We start from the raw sequence: 20,511 nt of genomic DNA on the forward strand, positions 1-20,511 counted from the left end.
GCTGAAAGGTTCTGCCTCTAAGTTAGGTGTTTATTCTACCATACCTCAATGTCAGCTTAATTATTTTAAGTTTCTAGTGATGTATGAATGTGACTGAGTTGGCTTTCTTTTTTTAAGTATCTCTTTAAACAGGGGGTCCTGCATAAAGCCCAGACCAGACATCTCCATATGCAGGCTTCATTTATAATACAGTCACTTCTTCCCAAAGTCTTAATCAAAATACAGAGCCCCTGTACCCTGCCGCTAATGCCAGGGGGATTGGCTACTGTGGCTTATACGGCCACAGTGTTATGTTGGCAGTGATCCTGCCCCACAGGTGGAGTCTGGCAGCCCTGGAGATGGTGAAAGTTGCCTGGAAAAGTGACAGAGAGCCCCCAGCACTGATCCCACCCAGTGGAACCACATTTCCATGGCATCCCCTCTAAGTAGGCCAACTCTAGGATAGAACACCACTGCTGTTGACCCCATCCTGCCACTTCATGTCTAGGAAAGCTAATGATGAACCTTTGGGAAAGGCCAAGGACTCAGCTAGAGAAAATGAATGCCTCAGAGATAATGCCCATTTTGGTTGGAGTTTAACTCACAGTTACTCAACCAATAGTTACGGCGTCACATGCCAGGCCCGTGCTAGATGGTGCACGAGGATAAAGAGCACAGAGCACTCTGAGGCCAATGGGCAAGTAAGCATGAAAAGATGCTTAAGGTACGTGGGGGGAGGAGGGGCATCAAGGAGGAGCTATGGAAGTGAGTTTTCCAGGTTATGGAAGCTTTCCAGGTTGACGGGTATGGAGAAAGCATTTCAAAATTTCTTTTCCAGATCTCCAGGGGGAACAACTTAAGCAAAGGCATTGTGAGTATAACAGATTGCAGGATATTTGGGTTGTAGGAGGATAAAAAATAAAAGATCTGGAAAGGTAAACCACAAGCCAGATTACAAGGAGGTTGCACACTCATGGAAAGTATTTGAATTTTATCTGAAATGACTGGGAGCCATAGTTGCGTTTACTCTGGTGGCAGTGAGGAAAAGGAGAACAGGAGATGGAGCCTGAAGAAATGAATGAAGATTAGGAGCCTTTTGCAACTGACAAAGTTGGGGGTAAGGGGCTGCCTGGCGACAGCTACATGGATGGTAAAGAAGAGTTCGAATCTAGAGATACTTAGCAGGTAGAACTGGCAGGATGGAGACACCAAATGAACATGGAGGAAGGAAGGGTGAGGCCAAGTACTAAGACTCTAAAATCCCAGGATGTGGATGTCATGGAATCATAGCTCTGTCTTTGGTTTGGCCTCATCCCCAGTCAGTTCCAAAAACCCTGGAAGTGCACAAGCTCCTCCCCTTCCTCTTGCTTTTCATCTGCCTCCTCCTCAATTATCAAACAAGTACTGAGAAGGGCAGACCTTTCCTGAACACCCAGCCCACACCCAACTTCATTCCAGCAAGTTCTGTTCCCAAAAGTATTGTTAAGAACTCATCTGCTTAGTGATGCCACCTTATATTTGTAGTAGCTTTCTTGTACACTGTGTTTATGCTCATGATCTCCTTTTCTCCTCAAACTTTCAGCAAGAAAGTTGAGACTTATGGAAGTGGAAGCTTGCTCAAGGTCCCAGTTTGTTCACAGTGATTTAGGCCTCCAACCCGTTCTTCTGCCTTAAACTGTGGGGTGATTACAATCCCAAATGACTACAAACCAAAGCTCCTGTCACATAGGTATACCTAAAGGAAAAAAAGAAACATGACCAGGGATGGAAGATGCAGGTATGTTACCCTGTTCAAATGGAACTTTCGTTACTGTAGGACAAATATAAAGACCTAACCAAAGAAAATCCTCAGCTCAGAACCCTACTGGATTCTCAGGGAACCTGTTTGGTTTTCTCCTCAGTCTTCTTCAGAAACAGGAACTCACGCTAGCACATCAGTTGCCTGAACAACTTTCATTTCTCACATACACACACACACACACATGCATGCGCACTCACACACAGGCTGCTCCTCAGGAAACAAGAGGCATTCTTTGCAAAGAAGGGAAACCAGCTGGCTGAGGGGGGTCAGTGTAGGTGGATGAGAAGGTTTTCAAGCCACCTTCCAACATAAGTTGGAAGGATAAAACCCCACTAGGGAGAAATTCACCACCATTCATATTCATAAAAACACAGTGTCTGTTTCTAGTTTCATTCTATTCACTAACTTATTTTAATTTGAGGGGACTGTCATCCCAGACGCCTCTGAGTTTCTTCCTTATAGAATGAACATGTTCATTTATGAGGCAGATACCACGTAACACATACAGACAAGCAACTCCTCAGAGCAGACTCTGGTGTTAGGTGAGTCACTCTCCCAGATGGGATCTCCTAGAAAGGAGAAAGCGCAAGAGGTGACAGTCAGTTCAGAGAGGGAAAAGCTCAGTGAAAATATCCTGTCAGCAAGCATGACAAGGGTCAGAATTGAGATTTTTCATTTAAACTCTGTTTTTTGCAGCCGCCAGAGGTAGACAAATTATAGTGATGATTACCCCTGACTTTGGAACAGCTTATAAAGAATTTCTACACCCCATTAGCTTCCCAGGTGACACTAGTGGTAAAGAACCTGCCTGCCAATGTAGGTGGACATAAGAGATGCAGGATCGATCCCTGGGTCGGGAAGATCCCCTGGAGGAGGGCACAGCAACCCACTCCAGTATTCTTGCCTGGAAAATGCCATGGACAGAGGAGCCTGGCGGGCTGCAGACAACAGAGTCAGACATGACCTAAGTGACTTAGCACACACAGACCCTTTTAGGGTAAAGGCAATGTGTTTATTTTCCAGGTGAGGGAGAAACCTACTGAGCTGCCTGACATCTCACCAAATGAGTGGAAGGCTAAGTATGGACTTGAATTCAGACATAAAGAAAAATTATCAGAAACTTGGACATAAAGCCAAGAGCCTGCACCTTTCCTCTCAACATCATGTTGGGGCGCTGTTCAACACCCTTCCCTCAAGGCTTAGCCATCTAGGGGAATTCACCTTTGTCTGATGCTGCTGCTAACTAAAAGTTTAGATTTTCTAAAGTCACATGTTGCCTTGTAAATCTTGTTGGGTCAAGATGCAAATAATTCATTTAGTAAGAGAGCAGGACACCAAAGGTTATCTTTCCATAGGATAACAACCAGTTTTCCATTGAACCTAGCCATTTTATTCTGATGTTTTGCTTTTTAGTACCTATAAATGCCCAGTTCTTCAAAATGCTCTTCAAACAAGATTTCTTATCTTACTGATTCTCTCATAAAGAGTTAATAAATCTTTGATATAATATCAATCTATGTTTGCATGAGGGCATATTTCAAGCTTTCTTAAAACTCTGTTTATTGCTATACTTATAAATTTAGGGTTTCTTCCTCCAAAATAGTGAAAATGAAAGGGAAAATGTTAGTCACTTCAGTCGTGTCCGACACTTTGTGACCCTGTGAACTGTAGCCCACCAGGTTCCTCTGTCCATAGGATTCTCCAGGCAAGAATACTGGAGTGGGTTGCCATGCCCTCCTCCAGGGGATCTTCCTTACCCAGGAATCAAACCCAGATCTCCTGAATTGCATGCAAATTATTTACCATCTGAACTACGAAGGAAGCCCTAGGACCTCCATGGAATTATATCCACACACCTAGTCAGGTCTGCTTTATCTTACCTGCCAACTAGAGTGCATTCAACCTGAGTGATGCAGACAGCTGGCCTTGTGTTGGGAATGGAGGGGCACTGGGAGGTTTTCTCATGACTGATCTGGCATTTCCACCATGCCAGTTCTCAGATTCATCATATATTCAACACATTGACCCTGAAAGATTTCTCTGGCAGATGAGATTACCTGTCCACCACCCAACAGGGCAGGGGCCTTGAACCAGGTTCCTAGCACTGCTGATGAGCTGGACTGATGGTCAGAACTGGCTTGCAGGGAATGACCAACCATTCCTCATCTGGGTTTGCAAATGACATGCATGACATGAGGTGACAGAAATGCTAGGGTTGAGGGGCAGGGTGGGCTTATCTCCTTCCAGGACATTTTCTCTCTGGGTGAAACCAACTAACCCTCAGGAGAGCAAACATGACTTTAACTTCATTACCACCTCACTCCAACTCATAAATTTAACCATCCAAGCTGCACCAAGAGTAAACACAAGGAAGCAAAGAACTTAATGGATTTGGAGAGGAAGGCCTTCATTTTACATACTTAACAGGTCACTGACAACTTTTCACACTTTATTGAGAGAATCATGAGCCATTAGCAGGTCACTTGACCCACTCTCTTTAAAACCTCTCTAAGCTCAAAAAAAACAAAAAACAATCCTAAAACCTCCAAGAATAGAAGGAGATCTGGGATTTTAGCCTGACCACTGTCTGCCAGGCAGGTTTACTGGCTGCAGGCAATTCCCAGCAGTTGGCGTCTTACCAAGGAGCCTGAAGCTGCAAAAGCTGTGGTTTTGAAGGGCCTCCTTCTGCCTGAGTTGCCCCTGAGGCTTCACTTCCATTCTGTGGATTCAGCATCTACTACAAATGTCAGGAACTGTGCTCTGTACTGTGCAGGGCATGGGTTATGGAGACTGTCTCCTCAAGGGTCTTCCTGTCCAATCAGAGACACAAGACACTGATCTAAATAGCAACCATTTAGGGTAAAAAGTGACTGGCAGTTCATATACATTATAAAGTTGTTGTGCCAGGTCATGTCCATTGAGTATATATGTGCATTGAGTACACATACACAGGGGCGAAAAAGTCAGACTGTCCCTGGCCTTAGAAGAGATTCAATAAGCATTCATTGAAGGAATGTTAGTCATTCAGTCATGTCCAACTCTTTGTAACCCATGAACTATAACTCACCAGCCTCCTCTGTCCATGGGATTTCCCAGGCAAGAATACTGGAGTGGGCTGTCACTCCCTTCTCCATTGTTGAAGGAGAGAAAGCAACAGTTGTTCCGCACCTACTATGGGCCAGGCTATGTGCCAGGCATCCTCTCCTTTAACTTCCTCCTCACAAGTATTCTCTTCGATGGATGATGCTCTCTTTTAACAAATAGGGAACGAGGGGCTCAGATATGTTAGGTCACTTTCCCAGAGTCACACGGATGGTGAATAGAAAGATAGGATCGAAAGCAGAACTGTCTGACTTCCAAGGTCCTGCTGTCTCAACCTCTCTGCATTTCCTCTGATCATTTTAGAGCACACCTTCCTTCTGTGCTGATCTAATTCATTTCCAAGGTGAGGAGCCTCACAGAGCCAGGTTGACAAGCGACAAGGCGTCCATTGCTAATCCAAGATAAGGACTCACAAAGCCATCTGCCTATCCCGCAATGTGTGAGTCCTGCTTGGCTCTGTCTCTGGCTGCCTGTCCCGTGATGTTCTCCATCGTCGACCCAGTGATCCCCTCATCTCCCTTCTGATAAAATGGAAGAATCGAAGGGCAGAGAAGAGAGAACAAACGTGGTTTCCAGAGATGGGGTCACAAGCTCCGCCTGTCCCCTCAGGATTCCTCCAGCAGGGCTGACCCAGCAGCGCAGGCAGCCACTACACAGCAAGCTCACGGCCAACCTGGCTTCCACCCCAAAATCCTCATCTTCCCTCCTCTTGCCGTTTTGCCTAACCCCAAGAAAACTATTTTCATTCCTTCTCTTTCACTGCCTTTGGGGAAGAGGAGAATTCAGGACTTTCACAGCTTAACAAAGCTGTCAGCATAAAGCCTGTATTAGTGACTTAGGAGGGCCTGAGCCTGCATGCTCACCGCCTCAGCCCCGTCTCCTCCAGTGCATGCTGGGTAGCTCCTGAACCACTCCCAGGGCACCATGGGTAACTCTCGCCAATCTTGGGACTCAGCTCAGACCATGTCCTCCAGAAAGCCTTCTTGGACCACACTTCAGCTGTGTGTGCATGCATGTGGTAGTGCCCCTTCTGCGTGCTCCCACACCCACCTACACTGCCCTGCAGAGTGCCCACCACACTGCCTCGTACCCTCCTCTCCACGCTCTGTGACAGCAGGAGACGTATCTCCCGGGAGCAGAAACACTCCCAACCCTTGAGCACAGTCTTGGAACCCAATAAATCCTAGAGGAAGGGAAGGACAGAGGAAAGGAAAGACTGGGCTCAGACTCTCAGCCCAAAGGCTTCCTTCCCAGGCTGGCCCTCGCCTCAGGCCTGGTACAGTTCCCTGCCGTCAGAGCTGCCAAGGGAGAAGAGGGTGAGGTCTGAGGAAAAGCAGGCTGGAAGGAATGTTTTTTCCCTGAGAAAACTCAAGCATGATCTTCAGGGCTCCAGTGATGAAGGTCGGAGCCATCACTTCAGAACATCTGCAGTGCCCAGTGGGGCCAGAAGAATGAGGCAACTTCTAGTGCTCACTCCACAGATGGCCCTGGGTCTGTAGGTCAGGGGGCTATCCCAGGGGTCTCCGAGCAGCTGCCCTAACCTGTGTGTACTGGGCTCACTAGAGGCAGGAAATTCCATGTTGTAATGGCTGGCTTTCTTTCTTTCATTCCTGATCCATGACTAGGTGGTGGATGGGCCATTAAAGAAATCATTTAGGCAGATTTTAGGAACATCTGACTAGGCTCCAAGTCTGCAGGAAGAGGAAAATATAACAGGACAAAGAGCTGGGGGCTGCGCCATCTCGCCTTCATTTCCATCGCTAGCCTGGCTTATGAAAGGAAAATGTTTAAACGCCTATCTTCTGTGTTGTCACCAGCATTGGATGGAGCTGAGTTCACCACTTAAAAACACATATTTAAAAGCTCATCTGAGTGGCTGCCACCATGTTATCAAGCTGAACACATGTTGATCTGAGAAGATTAGAAAAATTGTTCCCAGTGTCTGGGGAGGCAGTGCTTTTAAACAAGTGCTTTTCAAAGAATAAGCCATTAAGAAGCACTTTGCACACATGTAGCCCCTGAACCTGAAAACAAATAAAACTCAAATCAGTATCAAATCAGTAACTCTAAGCAGTAGACTAGAGACTCTGGCTGGCATATTTTAGAGATGTGGTTATAAAAGGTTGCTATTCCATTTATTTTTCATTTCCTGAACAGTTAATGACAGGAGGAATCAAAAATCATTTTTATGTTGGACCTGCACATTTTTTATTAAAATATAGCTGATTTACAGCATCATGTTAGTTTTAGGTGTACCATATAGCAATTCATTTATTTCCTGATTATATTCCACTATAGATTATGACAGGATATTGAATATAAATCCCTGCATTTGTAGCATTTGTACATTCTTCTTAATCAACTAGGAAAAATCACATTCTCCTTCATATTTTACTTTCTTTTCCCAAAAAGGAATTAAATTTTTGTGGAAATTTAAATTTGTTCCTTCCATTTACCAAGAAAATGGTATTACTCTTGCTTTCAATCTGTTCTATCTCAGTTTAGTTTCAAGTTGAGACTTTATTTCATTTCCAGCCATGTAAAGAGTGGCTGGTATTCCTCTATTACCTCTTACTTTTGGACATGATTGATTGGTGAGGCAATAAGCCTATTGGGTAAATCAAACTCTCTACTTTTCACTCTATATATATGCTTCAGGTATGTTAGAAGAAACCCATATACAACACTTCCTTCTGCAACTAAGTTTCAAACTGTCATGAATCAGTTGAGCGAAAGCAGAGAGATATTGAATAAAAACACTTTTTGCAATAAATGTTAAGCCCTTCTCATTTCACTATTAGTTTTGTCTTCCTGCTGATCCTGCTGTGACTAGTCATGTCCAACTCTGCGACTCCCATGGATGGTAGCCCACCAGGCTCCTCTGTCCATGGAATTTTCCAGGCAAGAATACTGGAGTGCGTTGCCATTTCCTATTCCAGGGGCTCTTCCCAACTCCGGGATCGAACCTGTGACTCTTATATCTCCTGCACTGGCTGGTGGATTCTTTACCACTGAGCCACCTGGGAAGCCCCAGCTTTGCTATAAATTATAAAATAGACAGGTGGGTTAACATCCTTTGTTTTCAGGGCTTCTTAGCATTTTGACAACAAATAAAAGCCAAGATTTCTGGTTACATGAGTCTATATCCTGAAAGGTGGCTCAAACCAAATGAAAGAAGAAAATAACCTAACCAAGAACGAGTCCAGCATCCTTTTCCTTCAGGAGCTTGATATTATAGCACCTAATCAGGATTAATGAACAGCCTTCAGAGTGCCCTAGTGGCACCAACAGTATTTGCCTTGATCGAGAAATTTGGACTTGACTCAGCCCATCTGCTCTCACTGCAGCCCAAGGTTGGCTTTCATTTGGCGATCATGCTGTCAACTCAGTTTAGAATATACATGGGTGAGGCATATGCTTGGCCTTGCTGCCCAGGGAGATGCTGGCATAGGGAAATGTGAAGGATCCTGATTGAAGCTCGCATTTACAGACTCTCCTCTTCTCTTCTCCCCTAGTTACTGTGACAGTGGGAGGCAAGCAACACTTGCTCGGACTGTATGACACCGCAGGACAGGTATGTTTTTCTTATCTTGATTCATGAAGCGTTTGGGAGGGGGGAGAACGGTCCATTTGACTAAGTTTACAGGGTAGACTAAGTTGATGGGATAGACGTTACCTCCTCTGATGACCTGGGGCAAATTTATCATATACCTAAAACAACAACCAAAATATTTTTAATATCTTAACAATATTTTAATAACAAAAAACTAAATCATTATGGGATTCAAGGTATTGATAAGCAAATACCCATTCATTTATTGATTGATGACTATCACTAACCAAAATCACATATTTGGTGAAGAGTTCCAATTTCTTCTAACACATGCCAATTCCAGATCCAGGGTAACTGAGTCAATTTCATAAATTTTAGTTTCATCCACTATATTTTTTCCATGTTGTATCCTTTACCCACTCTTTATTTAAAAAGCCTAATAATGAGCTGTAGAAAGGTACAAAAAGAGATAGGAAATGGGGGTCAGGGAATAGAAAAAAGATGGATTTAGTATCAGAAGGAGAAAAAACCAGGATGCTGGATATTTTCCCGAAGTGAGGGTCAACCCCTGAACAACTGGAGTTGAATCTAAATCCTCTACTCTTGAAATATGCTCATTCTGTCAGAAATATTTCTTCAAGTCAGAGATCTTGGCCAACCAATATGTAAAGCAATAGAACCCTCAATTCTTAAACCAGTTAACACATTCTCTCCTGGGGTGAAAATGTCACCTTGTCTTTTTTTCCCCTTGTATCCCACATGTCATTACAAAAAGTTTCTAAAGTTACAAGTTCATGGGCTAGAGGGGCAGTGGTTAAGTAATTGATGGCTGTAACCCAATTTCTTTGACAGAGCTTTTGTTACCATACATCCTGGGTCATTTATTTAAGTCGAAATCAGTGGGTTTTTCAGTCTGTCCGAATTCATACATCTTAAGTCCTTTGGAGTGAACGTTTGACCCTGCTTATTCCCACTGTGAGTCTCCTGGTAATTGTTATATGTAGTTACGCATTTGTCTAGATTTTTTTCACAATTATCTGGAGATACGTCTTTTTGCTCAGCTTGAAAAAAAAAGTCATAATAAACAAAATTCTCCTTGGGATTTCTGTGTGCATTGGCAAGAACCACTGTATTGCTATTGTTGTTCAATCGCCCAGTCATGTCCTACTCTTTGTGACCCCATGGACTGCAGCACGCCAGGCCTCCCTGTCCATCACCATCTCCCAAAGTTTGCCCAAGTTCATATCCTTTGCATCAGTGATGCCATCTAACCATCTCATCCTCTGATGCCCTCTTCTCCTTCTGCCCTCAATCATTCCCAGCAACAGGGACTTTTCCAGTGAGCTGGCTGTTCATGTCAGATGATGGTGGCTCAGGCAATATAAAAGTCTATGGAACATCAAAAGCAGGTGTTCCACAGACAGGCAGAACCAGGCAGTGGAGAACTTGAAAAATCTAGCAGCAGAATCAAAGCTCGTAAAAGCATCTAGTTTCCCCTCACTAGAAGATGGGTGTTGTAGCCAGCTACCCTCAGGAACTAGAAAGTGGAGGAGACCTCTCACATCAATACCAAGACACACAACTAGGAAAGGATGCCCACAGACACGCAGACTGGAAAGGTGAGTGGCTCCTCTGCTAAGGTACCAGGCTTCAGTGCAGCGCCTGCTTGACTGCCCCTCCACCAGAAAGCACTCCAGCAATAGGAGGCGGCTGCTCTTTGGGCTGGAGCTGCCTACTCTCATTCAATCACACAGTCATTGGGTGTCCCCGTTCATCAGGACTCACAGCCTAAAAAAGAAAGTATACACCCTTCTCATACATGGTCATATCTTATGAATATAATCCAGTTTGAAAAGCTCAACACAGCAAGGATTATTACCTGACTCTGAAACCTGTTTCCTTTGCCTTCTAGAAAAGCTCCCTATGCCCCCTGCCCTGTGCCCAGTTCTTCCTAATTCTATAGCAATCCACTACAATTGTTAGCTTCTGTGCTTAATTGTCCCCAGGACAGCTTCCCCCAGCCTCTATTTAATTTCAAATCCAACAAAACTGCATAAAGCCAGTTTAGTTATTCTTTCCCACTGCTCCATCTTTTTAGAAAAATTTAAAAATAATACTAGCATTTGAGTAGAGACTCAAAGGCAGTGGATAAAACATGTTTAGACTCCAAACTGACCCAAAACTCTGACACAGGAGAACGTGATAATTGCTGATAGAATATAACAACAAATGGGTTACAGATAATTCTGCAACTTAACTTTCACTTTAATGCTTTCCACCAGCTACTTTGAAAACCCAGAGGTAGACAAGGTTCATAGGGGAACATAAAATGTGGGGAAGAGAAATCGGAACATATCTTAAAGTCGGTTATAGAACTGAAATTCTAAGATTGGGACCTTTGAAAATGATTTAAATAGTGCCTTAAAGAACCGGAGTAATTAAGCAAAACAATTGGAGGCTAGACCTAAGGGAGACCTTTTAGCAGGAAAGGGCCGTGAAGTGTTGGAATGCATTCCACTGAAGGATTCACGTAATTCATTACGTGGAACAGTGGTTCTCAGACTTAAGCAGAAATGAGAATCACAAATAGGGCTGGTTAAAACCCAGACACTGGGCCCCACCCTCAGAGCTGCTGACTCTACAGTTCTGGGATGGTGCCCCCACACTTAAATTTCTGACAGGTAACTTTGAGAGCCACTGTTCTAGAATCTTGGGACTCAGAGTCTGGACGACCAACCAGCAGCATCACCAGGGACCTTATTTGAAAGGCAGAGTCTCAGGCCCCTCCCCCACCTACTGAATCTGAAAATGCATTTTAAGAAGATCTCCTGGTGATTCATCCGCAGATTAAAACTGGAGTCTTTGTTGGTTGAAACATTGTTCCTAATGTCAGGAGGATGCAGTGGAAAATAACCATTACCCAAGTTGATTCCCATGGCTCCACAACTCTGCCAGTAAGGCTTTGTGACAAATTTAATTTAGAAGCATTGTCCCAAAATTTCCATTCCCAGCTTCAGGGATGATAACCTCCTCAGTTATATTCTCACAAATATTGCTGAGGTCACATGACTAAAGAAGATCTAGAACTAATGCAAAATTACTCATTTGATCAGAGTTACTAACAAGAAAGAGAGGTAATCTCGAACCAATTGATTGATCCCTGAGCCGCAAAAAAAGAAACAAGCCTCCGAACCTGGCTATAGGGTTGCATCCGGCTGTGAATAACCAGATTTTCGTACACGAACAAACTAAGGGACAGTGCCCCCTCATCTTTGTCTTGAGTTAAACAGGGCTCAGAGTTAAAAATAACCTCAAGAAGCACACGTGTTCAGAAAGATAAAGTGGCAAGAAAATATTACCTCTACCCTCAAAGTCAGCCCTGGGCAAAATCATCTGACCTGGTTCCCTCCACTTTGCCACACCTCGTCACCTCGGGCGCCTCCGCAGTCCCATTAGACTTGCCTGAGACACCTTCCGGCACCGCACAGCCAGCCCAGCATCCGCTCAAGACAGTTTGTAACGAAGCCACGTGCATACACTGCCAGCATGAGGCAGCTGCTAGCAAACATTAGCTCTCTCCCCAAACCCCTGAAACAAACGGATACTTGGGCTGTGAGTGGAGCTCTTTGAAGACAGTCTTCAGAACTCCGGTTCATCTGTTCGACAGAATTCCAAACATTCAGTTAGGCAATGAAGTGAAGGGCTTTTTCACAGGGTCACTCTGCATGTTACTCCCAGCTCACACCAGGGAGGCAATAAGGCCCAGGTCTGTCAGCTGAACCTATTTAGATCCTGCCTACCCAGCCTGCACAACATATGCCCCAGTAGCATGTGGCTGAGAGGCTTTCTGAGAGGGATTTCCAGAGCTAAGGTCTTTGGCTTGACTACAGAGTCTGGAGCCGACTTTTTCACAACATGCTTACAGGCCAGTTTTAAAGCATGTTCATGAGAGACTTGGGCTTCCCCAGTGGCTCAGCGGTAAAGAATCCACCTGCAATGCAGATGTGGGTTCGATCCCTGGATCAGGGAGATCCCCTGGAGAAGGGAATGGCAACCTTCTCCAGTATTCTTGCCTGGGAAATCCCATGGATGGAGGAGCCTGGCAGGCTGCAGTCCAGAGGGTCGCAAAAAAGTCCAACACGGCTTAGTGACTAAACAACTGCATGAGAGACTAGGGGAGAGCAGGAAGCAGGATGGGGGATGCTGCTACAAGCCAGGACATTTGCTGGCTGAGAAATGCCAAAACGGGAGAAGGGTGTCTCCCAGGTCACAGCCCAGAACCGGGCAACCCCCACCTCCCCCCACCCCAGCTGGCCCCCTAGAGTGGGACCAGTCCCGGTACTAAGACACCTCACCTGTTCCTCTCACGGGCCCTGGCCTGCAGGAGCAATGTGAGTAAAACCCTGCTGCAACTGCAGCCTCTCAGGGCGAACCCCAGGACAGAGGTATCTCAAAGACAGCATTTGCAAAAGTGGCAGTTAGCTGCGCTGCAGGGAGAAATGAGACTCTCCTGGGGTCAGGGGCCTGGCTTCTCAGCATGATAAACCCCTGAGTTCTTGGCACATGAGCACCACTGGATTAGGGCTGTCTGCTTGTGGGCAAGTACAGAATGGTGTCTGTCACGGAGCAACCACAGCAGCCCCAGTGACCATGAGTGTCTGAGAGCAGGAAAGCCATCAGTCGTACTGCTCACTCAGTCAGGGCGGCACACCAAGCATCTTCACTGCCCTAAATCCTGAAACCCTTCCTCCCCTCGCCCTGAAACCCCGCACCCCCTACACCTCCACAGGGGCTGGAAAGAAAGACATATGACCAGGTAGGGAGGCAAGTACATCAGGGGTTCATTAACAGCAACCCAGGGCCCACTTGGAAGGACAGGAGCCTTCCTGTTTCTTATCAGCTGACCCAAGGGCCCTCTGGAGCCCAGAATCCAACATCAACTCTCTATGGAAAGTCTGCCTAAAACCTCAGAACAAATGTTCTTCCCCAGTGAGTGACTCAAACTCTCTTGCTCATGTGCCTCTTAATGTGGTTTTAGAAGTGTTCAAACTGGGGGCAGGGGTAAGGAAGTTGACTCCTGTGACAAGTTATTGGTTAAGAATAATCTCAGGACACAATCATACTTTTCTCCTCATGAAAAAATGGAGCTGAAGGGAGGATGAACTCTCAACCACTAAAGAACCTGCTGTGTTCAAGACACAGGTCTGTGGTCTACAAACACTAACACATTTTATTCTCAGAGCAACCCTCTGAGACCAGCACTGCGGCTGCTGCTGCTGCTAAGTCGCTTCAGTCGTGTCCTCGGCCCCATAGACGGCAGCCCACCAGGCTCCCCCATCCCTGGGATTCTCCAGGCAAGAACACTGGAGTGGGTTGCCATTTCCTTCTCTAATGCATGAAAGTGAAAAGTGAAAGTGAAGTCGCTCAGTCATGTCTGACTCCTAGCGACCCCATGAACTGCAGCCTACCAGGCTCCTCCATCCATGGAATTTTCCATGCAAGAGTACTGGAGTGGGGTGCCATTGCCTTCTCCAGAGGCCAACACTATTATCAACCTATTTTACAGATAAGAAAACTGAGGCAGGGAGAACGTACCCCAGGTCCCACAGTAGCCACAGGCCGGGCTGGAATTGAACCCTGTGAATAGGTCTATCTAGCCCACGTTTACTACACTCCTGCCCTCTGTGTGCTGCCTACATTTTCCAAACCAAGCCTGACAGATCCAAGGGTACTTACGGAAGAATATAAAAGTGAGACCGTAAAGACTCTGAATTAGAATGATTGGCCAAAGACTACCCGGAAACGAATCCCATCACCATAAAACCCAAGACTGAGAGCCACGCGGCAGAGCAGTTCTCCTGGGTTCCCTTACCTACTGCTCTCTACCCGGGTGCCCTTTCCCAATAAAATCTCTTGCTTTGTCAGCATGTGTCTCCTCGGACAATTCATTTCCGAGTGTTAGACAAGAGCCCAGTTTCGGGCCCTGGAAGGGGTCCCCCTTCCTGCAACAAATGGCGACCACGAAGGGACATCTTCTTCGCTGAGATTGACATCCTGACCACTCGGGGTACTCAGGGGCCAGCTTGCCTGCCAATGGACCAGACCCAGCAGCGGCAACTGGGACCCTTTTGTCCCTGGTCTCCTCCTGACACGGACAACTGGCCAGAGTGCCCCAACCGATTAATTCCCACTTCCAAAGGCCCCTACACTGGATTGGTCTATAGAGAAGACAGCTGACCTGATCTCACCTTAAAATGATGCTCAAACAAGAAAAACTACAGTACACCAGGATGAGAAGACAACGACATCAGAGGAGATCCTGATACGGAATACGGAACTAATAAGCCACCACCAACCGGAAGAGTTCGGGAAAGGTCAAAAGGAAACACCACGTGTCTATCCACTTCCCAGAATCCCTCTTGCTAGCATCCATCTTGGCTGAGCAATGCGTGTGCCACCAGGAAAGACTCTGAATTAGAATGATTGGCCAAAGACTACCCGGAAACGAATCCCATCACCATAAAACCCAAGACTGAGAGCCACGCGGCAGAGCAGTTCTCCTGGGTTCCCTTACCTACTGCTCTCCACCCGGGTGCCCTTTCCCAATAAAATCTCTTGCTTTGTCAAAAAAAAAAAATGAGACCGTGCTGAAAATCTGGGGTAAATATCATTCAACCAAGAGGAAGCAGATGTTTATTTCCAATTTGACGTGGGTGTGGGGGGAGGAGGGGTGAAGGGACTGCTCGGTGCCACTCTCCTCTCCTCCACACTCAGAGTGTGGTCCCAGGACCAGCACCGCCGCCTGGAAACCCATCAGAAATGCAACTTTTCAGACTTCATCCCAGACCTGATGCTGAATAAGAATCTGCATACTGACAAGATTCCCCAGGTAATTTAAACACGCGTAAAGTCTGAGGAGAGCTGGCCTAATGGTTTCACTTCCTCACCATCTGTGCCATCACGGTGTGGCTGATCCAGACGTATTTCAAACACAAGTGTTTAGCCTGTCTGAGGCTGAGGCTGTCTCTGAGCTTTTCTTGTTTGATAATCACCCATAGTTACCCCCAGAACATGAGATTTGTCTTCAAACCAAACACTATCCTGCCCTCAGAGTAAAGTTGGGTGAAAAGCACTCAAAAGCCTACCTTTACAACATCCCACCCTTCTCTCCACCCCCACCCCTACCCCAGCCTCTGTCTACTTTAGCCCTTGAAGCCCCTTTCAAGTCACTGTTGCAGTCTTCCATTATCAGTTTCAACATTGGAAGGGATCTCAAATACCAGATAGACCACTGACCCTTTACCCCATCTCAACACGTGTGCATCCAACCAAGACTCAGAACATGGTCATGGTGGTTTAGTCGCTCAGTCGTGTCTGACCCTGTGACCCCACAGGCTATAGCCCGCCAGGTTCCTATGTCCATGGGGTTCTCCAGGCAAGAATACTGGAGTGGGCTGCCATTCCCTTCTCCAGGGAATCTTCCTGACTGAGGGATCGAACCTGCATCTCCTGCACCAGTAGGCAGATTCTTTACTGCTGAGCCACCAAGGATTCCCACTCAAAACGTGCTCCATTGCAAAAAAAAAAAAGAATCAAGTTATCAGCTGGTGCAAATTCAAGTCCCCCAACCTCCCAGTCCCCAGCCCTCAGTCCGAGGGAACACTTACTTATATTAAGCCTGAAGCCCCTGCGTGTTTCACAGCTGCAGTCCGTGGGGAAGAAGAGCTGAAATGAGTCAGGCCAGCCCAGGTGTGAGCCTTCTTTAATGGTGCGCTTGCTCTGTGGCCCCGATTCAGTCATTCAGTGTCTACAGTGGAGTCACCTGGAGGACCCATTAGGTCACAGAGCGGGCAGCCCTGCTCCCAGAACCTCAGCTTCAGAAGGCTGGCCAGCACCTGGAAATGTGCATCCCTCACGAGCTCCCAGGTGATGCCCATGCTCCTCTGGGAGCCACTGCACTAGTGATCTCTAAGACCTCTTCCAGCCTTGGAATTGTATTTTCCCAACTCGGTCAAAAACTATTCTATAGTATTCTATTATCAGGGAGTTAACTAAAAGCAAGGCTTCCCTGGTGGCTCAGTGGTAAAGAATCTGCCTGCAATGCAGGAGACCTGGGTTTGATCCCTGGGTTGGGAAGATCCCCTGGAGAAGGGAATAGCTGCCCACTCCAGCATTCTTGCCTGGGGGATCCCATGGATAGAGGAGCCTGGTGGGCTACAGTCCATGGGGTCACAAGAGTTGGACACGACTGAGCAACTAACACAAGAGAAATTGCACCTCTCACTTTCACATAAATCGAATTGTTTCCCATATTTTCATTTTTTTTTCCCCACCAGATTTCCAATTCTTATTTACCTTGTATAGTTCTTATAGCATCCTGAATGCTATATGCTAGGCATTCAGTAGGAAATTAATTAATCTTTTTAATTGGAATTATACAGCAGGACTGAGCTTCCCTGGTGGCCCAGGTGGTAAAGAATTCACCTGCAATGCGGGACACCTGGGTTCAATGCCTGGGTGGGGAAGATCCCCTGGAGGAGGACATGGCAACGCACCCCAGTACTCTTGCCTGGAGAATCCCCATGGACAGGGGAGCCTGGTGGGCTATAGTACATGGGGTCGCAAAGAGTCGGGCACCATTAAGCGACTAAGCACAGCACAGTACATAGAGCAGCACTAAAGTTTCCACAGAAGAGAGATCCAGAATACAGAGCAGCATAAAGCCCAATGAAGGATGCAGTCAGAAGTCACCCAGCTGGGCCTACTAGGAGAAAAAATTATCAACAAACCAAACTGCTGGCACCTTCCCACCTACAGTTAATCCAGCAACCCAGGGTGTTCCTAACTTTCCCGTAATATAAGTAGAATTCCTTTGAGAGTTTCTGGGTAAACTCTCAAACTCAAGTAAACATGATCCTTTCAGACCACCAATTATTTGCTTATCTAGTTGTAACCCGATTTGTCTAGTTGTGACTTTTCTCCCAATTGTGTTGTTTTTTTAGGCTTTGAGGTTTTAAATATACAGTGTCTGCTGCCATCTGGTGGTGCTTGCTGGTAGATGCAGACCTAGAGACAGGCCTTTCTTTAGATCTATAGAAGTAAGTAACTACACCCACCCCAGGGTCTAACATTTCTTTTCCTAGATCCTTGGGTAAAGCATCAGTCCACATTATGATTCCTAGAGAACTGAATTTTCAAGAAAATGCTTAATCTGTCACTTAAAATTCTGGTCTGAAACAAATTACGTGTTCACAATTAAGAGCTAGAGATGGATTCAGGCCAAATACACTATCCTGGTGTTTAAGTTCTGTAATTTTGGTCCAGTGCTGAATTTCTCTAACCCTTAATTTCCTCTTCTATGAAATTTGGAAGTTGATGTACCATCTTTCAGGGCTAGTGATAGGATTCAACAAGATCATGCATGAAAGAGCTTGAAACAGTGCCTGACCCTTAGTAATAAGCCCTTGATATATCTTCAGTTGGTAGTCAAGGTGATGTAATTCAGTTGTTCTCAACTCCATGCCAACCTCAGGCCAGTGAAATCAGAATACCCAGATGCCCAAACCCACTCTCAAGAGATTCAGATTTCACTGATCCCAGGGTAGGGAAGGAAGAGGCAGGTAGTTGGCTAGCAGGGCATCGGGAGGTTTTTAAATCTCCCCAGGTGATTCTTATGAAAACTACAATAAATGATCCATAGAAAAGCCATGTGTTCATTTGCAGATCACAGCAGGCCCCGTGTCATCCAGTCAGTCAATAGCACTTATGGAATATTTGCTATGGACGGAGTGTAAGTGGGGCACAAGAAAAAACAACACAGCCCCTACTCCATTTATGCCAATGCAGAGAGGATGAAGTGACAGGGAGCAGGTGGTGTCATGAACCCACAGATCATGGGCTGGGAAGGAGAGTTCTTAGCTTGTGGACTTCACAACTACCGTGAGAGAGGAGAGAGAATAGAGAGGGGAGAGAGACCCTGGGAGAGGTTTGGCTTTTAGGGCTCGTTGTGTACAGAGAAGGAGGCACTGATAAAAGATGTTGTCCCCTCCCACCACTACCCGCCTCAACATGCATACATACACACACACACAGACATGGGTACAACTTGACTGAGATGCAATCATAGGCCTGGCCCAATCAGTTTTTAAGCAACATATTCAACTCCCAATTAATTGCTTTCATAGAAATGTGGTAAATAAGCCACAATAACTGACTTTTTGTGTGTTTCTAGTTCACTTTTTTAGGATTTTAGGATTATTCAGCATCCTTGCCAGCCTGCACTGTATTTTGCTTAGGCTGTGATAGAATTAGAAGCAGTAATAGTGTACTGAGCCCCTGTGTGCTGGGTACTAAATGACAGATAAATGCATGCTGACCAACCAGAGATGACCGCGCCTGACATTCGAAAGGGGATCCTCCCAGGCACATGTGTACATGGCCATGTGCACCCCCTTTTAATAAAGATGTTATTAGAGTCAATAGAAAGATAGTGAGGTCGATATTTTTAAATATCCATACATATTAAGTTTAAAATAGCAAATATCAGGACTTCCCTGGTAATCCAGTGGTTAAGAATCTATCCTGCAATGCAGGGGATATGGGTTCAATTCCTGGTCGGGGAACTAAGATCCCACATGCTGTGGAGCAAGTAACTGGGCCACAACTAGAGAGTCCACACACTGCAATGAAAGATCTCACGTGATGCAATAAAGATCTTACATGCCTCCCTAAGACCTGATGCAGCCAAATAAATAAACAAAATCTTTTAAAAAAGCAAGAATCACACAACAATTTAAGCTATATAATCAATTAATTTTTAAATAAACATGTATATGTTATATATGTAAATAAATGTTAAAAGTTTGGAAGGATACTGTTACATAATGGCTCCATCTGGGAAGAGAGGAAAAACTATTAGAGATAAAGCACTGGATAGAAACAAACTTTTACTTCTAATTCTATGTCCTTACATAATGTTTTAATATTTACAATGAGCACATATGTTTTGTAATTTTTTTAATGTTAGAATAGTAAGGACAGACCCTAATAAATGAATTGATACACATATGTACATAGAAATGGACAATGTAACTGTGAAAATACAGATTTGGTTGCACCTATGTATGTATAATGTCTGCTTGGATGTAGTATGTATATGTATATGAAGTGTACTGTAGTGTGCATGAACATTTGTGACATATTGTGGTATGTGAGAACATGTATTATTAATATGTGTATATAGTATATACATATAAAATATACACACACACACAAAGTTACAGTGCACTTGTTACCAAATTCTATGACAATAGATAAAAACTTCTAATGAAATAGCAGATTTTACCTTGGAACCTCCTAAAATATTTTACATACAATAAAGGGTACTTGCTGACTTTTCCCAAAGTTGAGATGATCCAACGTTTTTCTTTTTCTCTATCATCTCCCACTAAAATAGCATATACATAAACATCTTATGCAACCACAAAGCATATTCTGGTCTGAAAAGTCTTTGGGGAAAATTCATTAATCTGGTATTTTATTTATTAGGTCACAATATGGCTTTTAGGTAGATTTAGAAACAAATCCCAAATTCTTAGCTCTAACCCCTCACACAGTATGTTTCTTCAAATATTGTGGTGTATGCTTTAGCAACAACTCGTTGCTTTGCATTTTAGTTAGCTTATTCTAAATTGAATTTCAATTCAATTTTTTAAAAATTACATAAGGAGAGAATTTCTGTGCCTTGGCCAATGGCCCACTAATTTAAATCCATATTCAATACAACACAATTCCCATAGACACAAGAATCGCAATAATTCTTCTTGACTTATAGACATTAAACGGATGAACTTTATAGTATGTAAATTATCCCACTAAAACTATTTTAAAATGTTTTAAAGGGTTTTTTTTTTAGTTCATCTTAAAAGAGGTCAATTCATAATTGCTCTGTACACAACAGTGTTTTCCTGGCTGATGGCTCCTTTACTTCTGGTAATACAGGGAACCCCCAGATTCCGGGGTCGGGAAGGAACAGTGTCAGAGGACGCTGCTGTGGAATCCAAAGTCTGCGTCACTC

General features: G+C 44.9%; 1 protein-coding gene across 1 annotated transcript in view; it reads left to right on the plus strand.

The window, feature by feature from the left end:
• The window catches only part of RHOJ (ras homolog family member J), a 92,943-nt gene that overhangs the window by 59,101 nt on the left and 13,331 nt on the right, over positions 1-20,511 (plus strand). The window contains exon 2 of the mRNA XM_043472247.1: positions 8,398-8,456. Within this exon, the coding sequence (XP_043328182.1) occupies positions 8,398-8,456 (59 nt within the window). The remainder of the gene's footprint in view (positions 1-8,397; positions 8,457-20,511) is intronic.

This window comes from Cervus canadensis, chromosome 6 (assembly GCF_019320065.1).
Source record: "Cervus canadensis isolate Bull #8, Minnesota chromosome 6, ASM1932006v1, whole genome shotgun sequence".
NCBI classification, from domain to species: domain Eukaryota; kingdom Metazoa; phylum Chordata; class Mammalia; order Artiodactyla; family Cervidae; genus Cervus; species Cervus canadensis.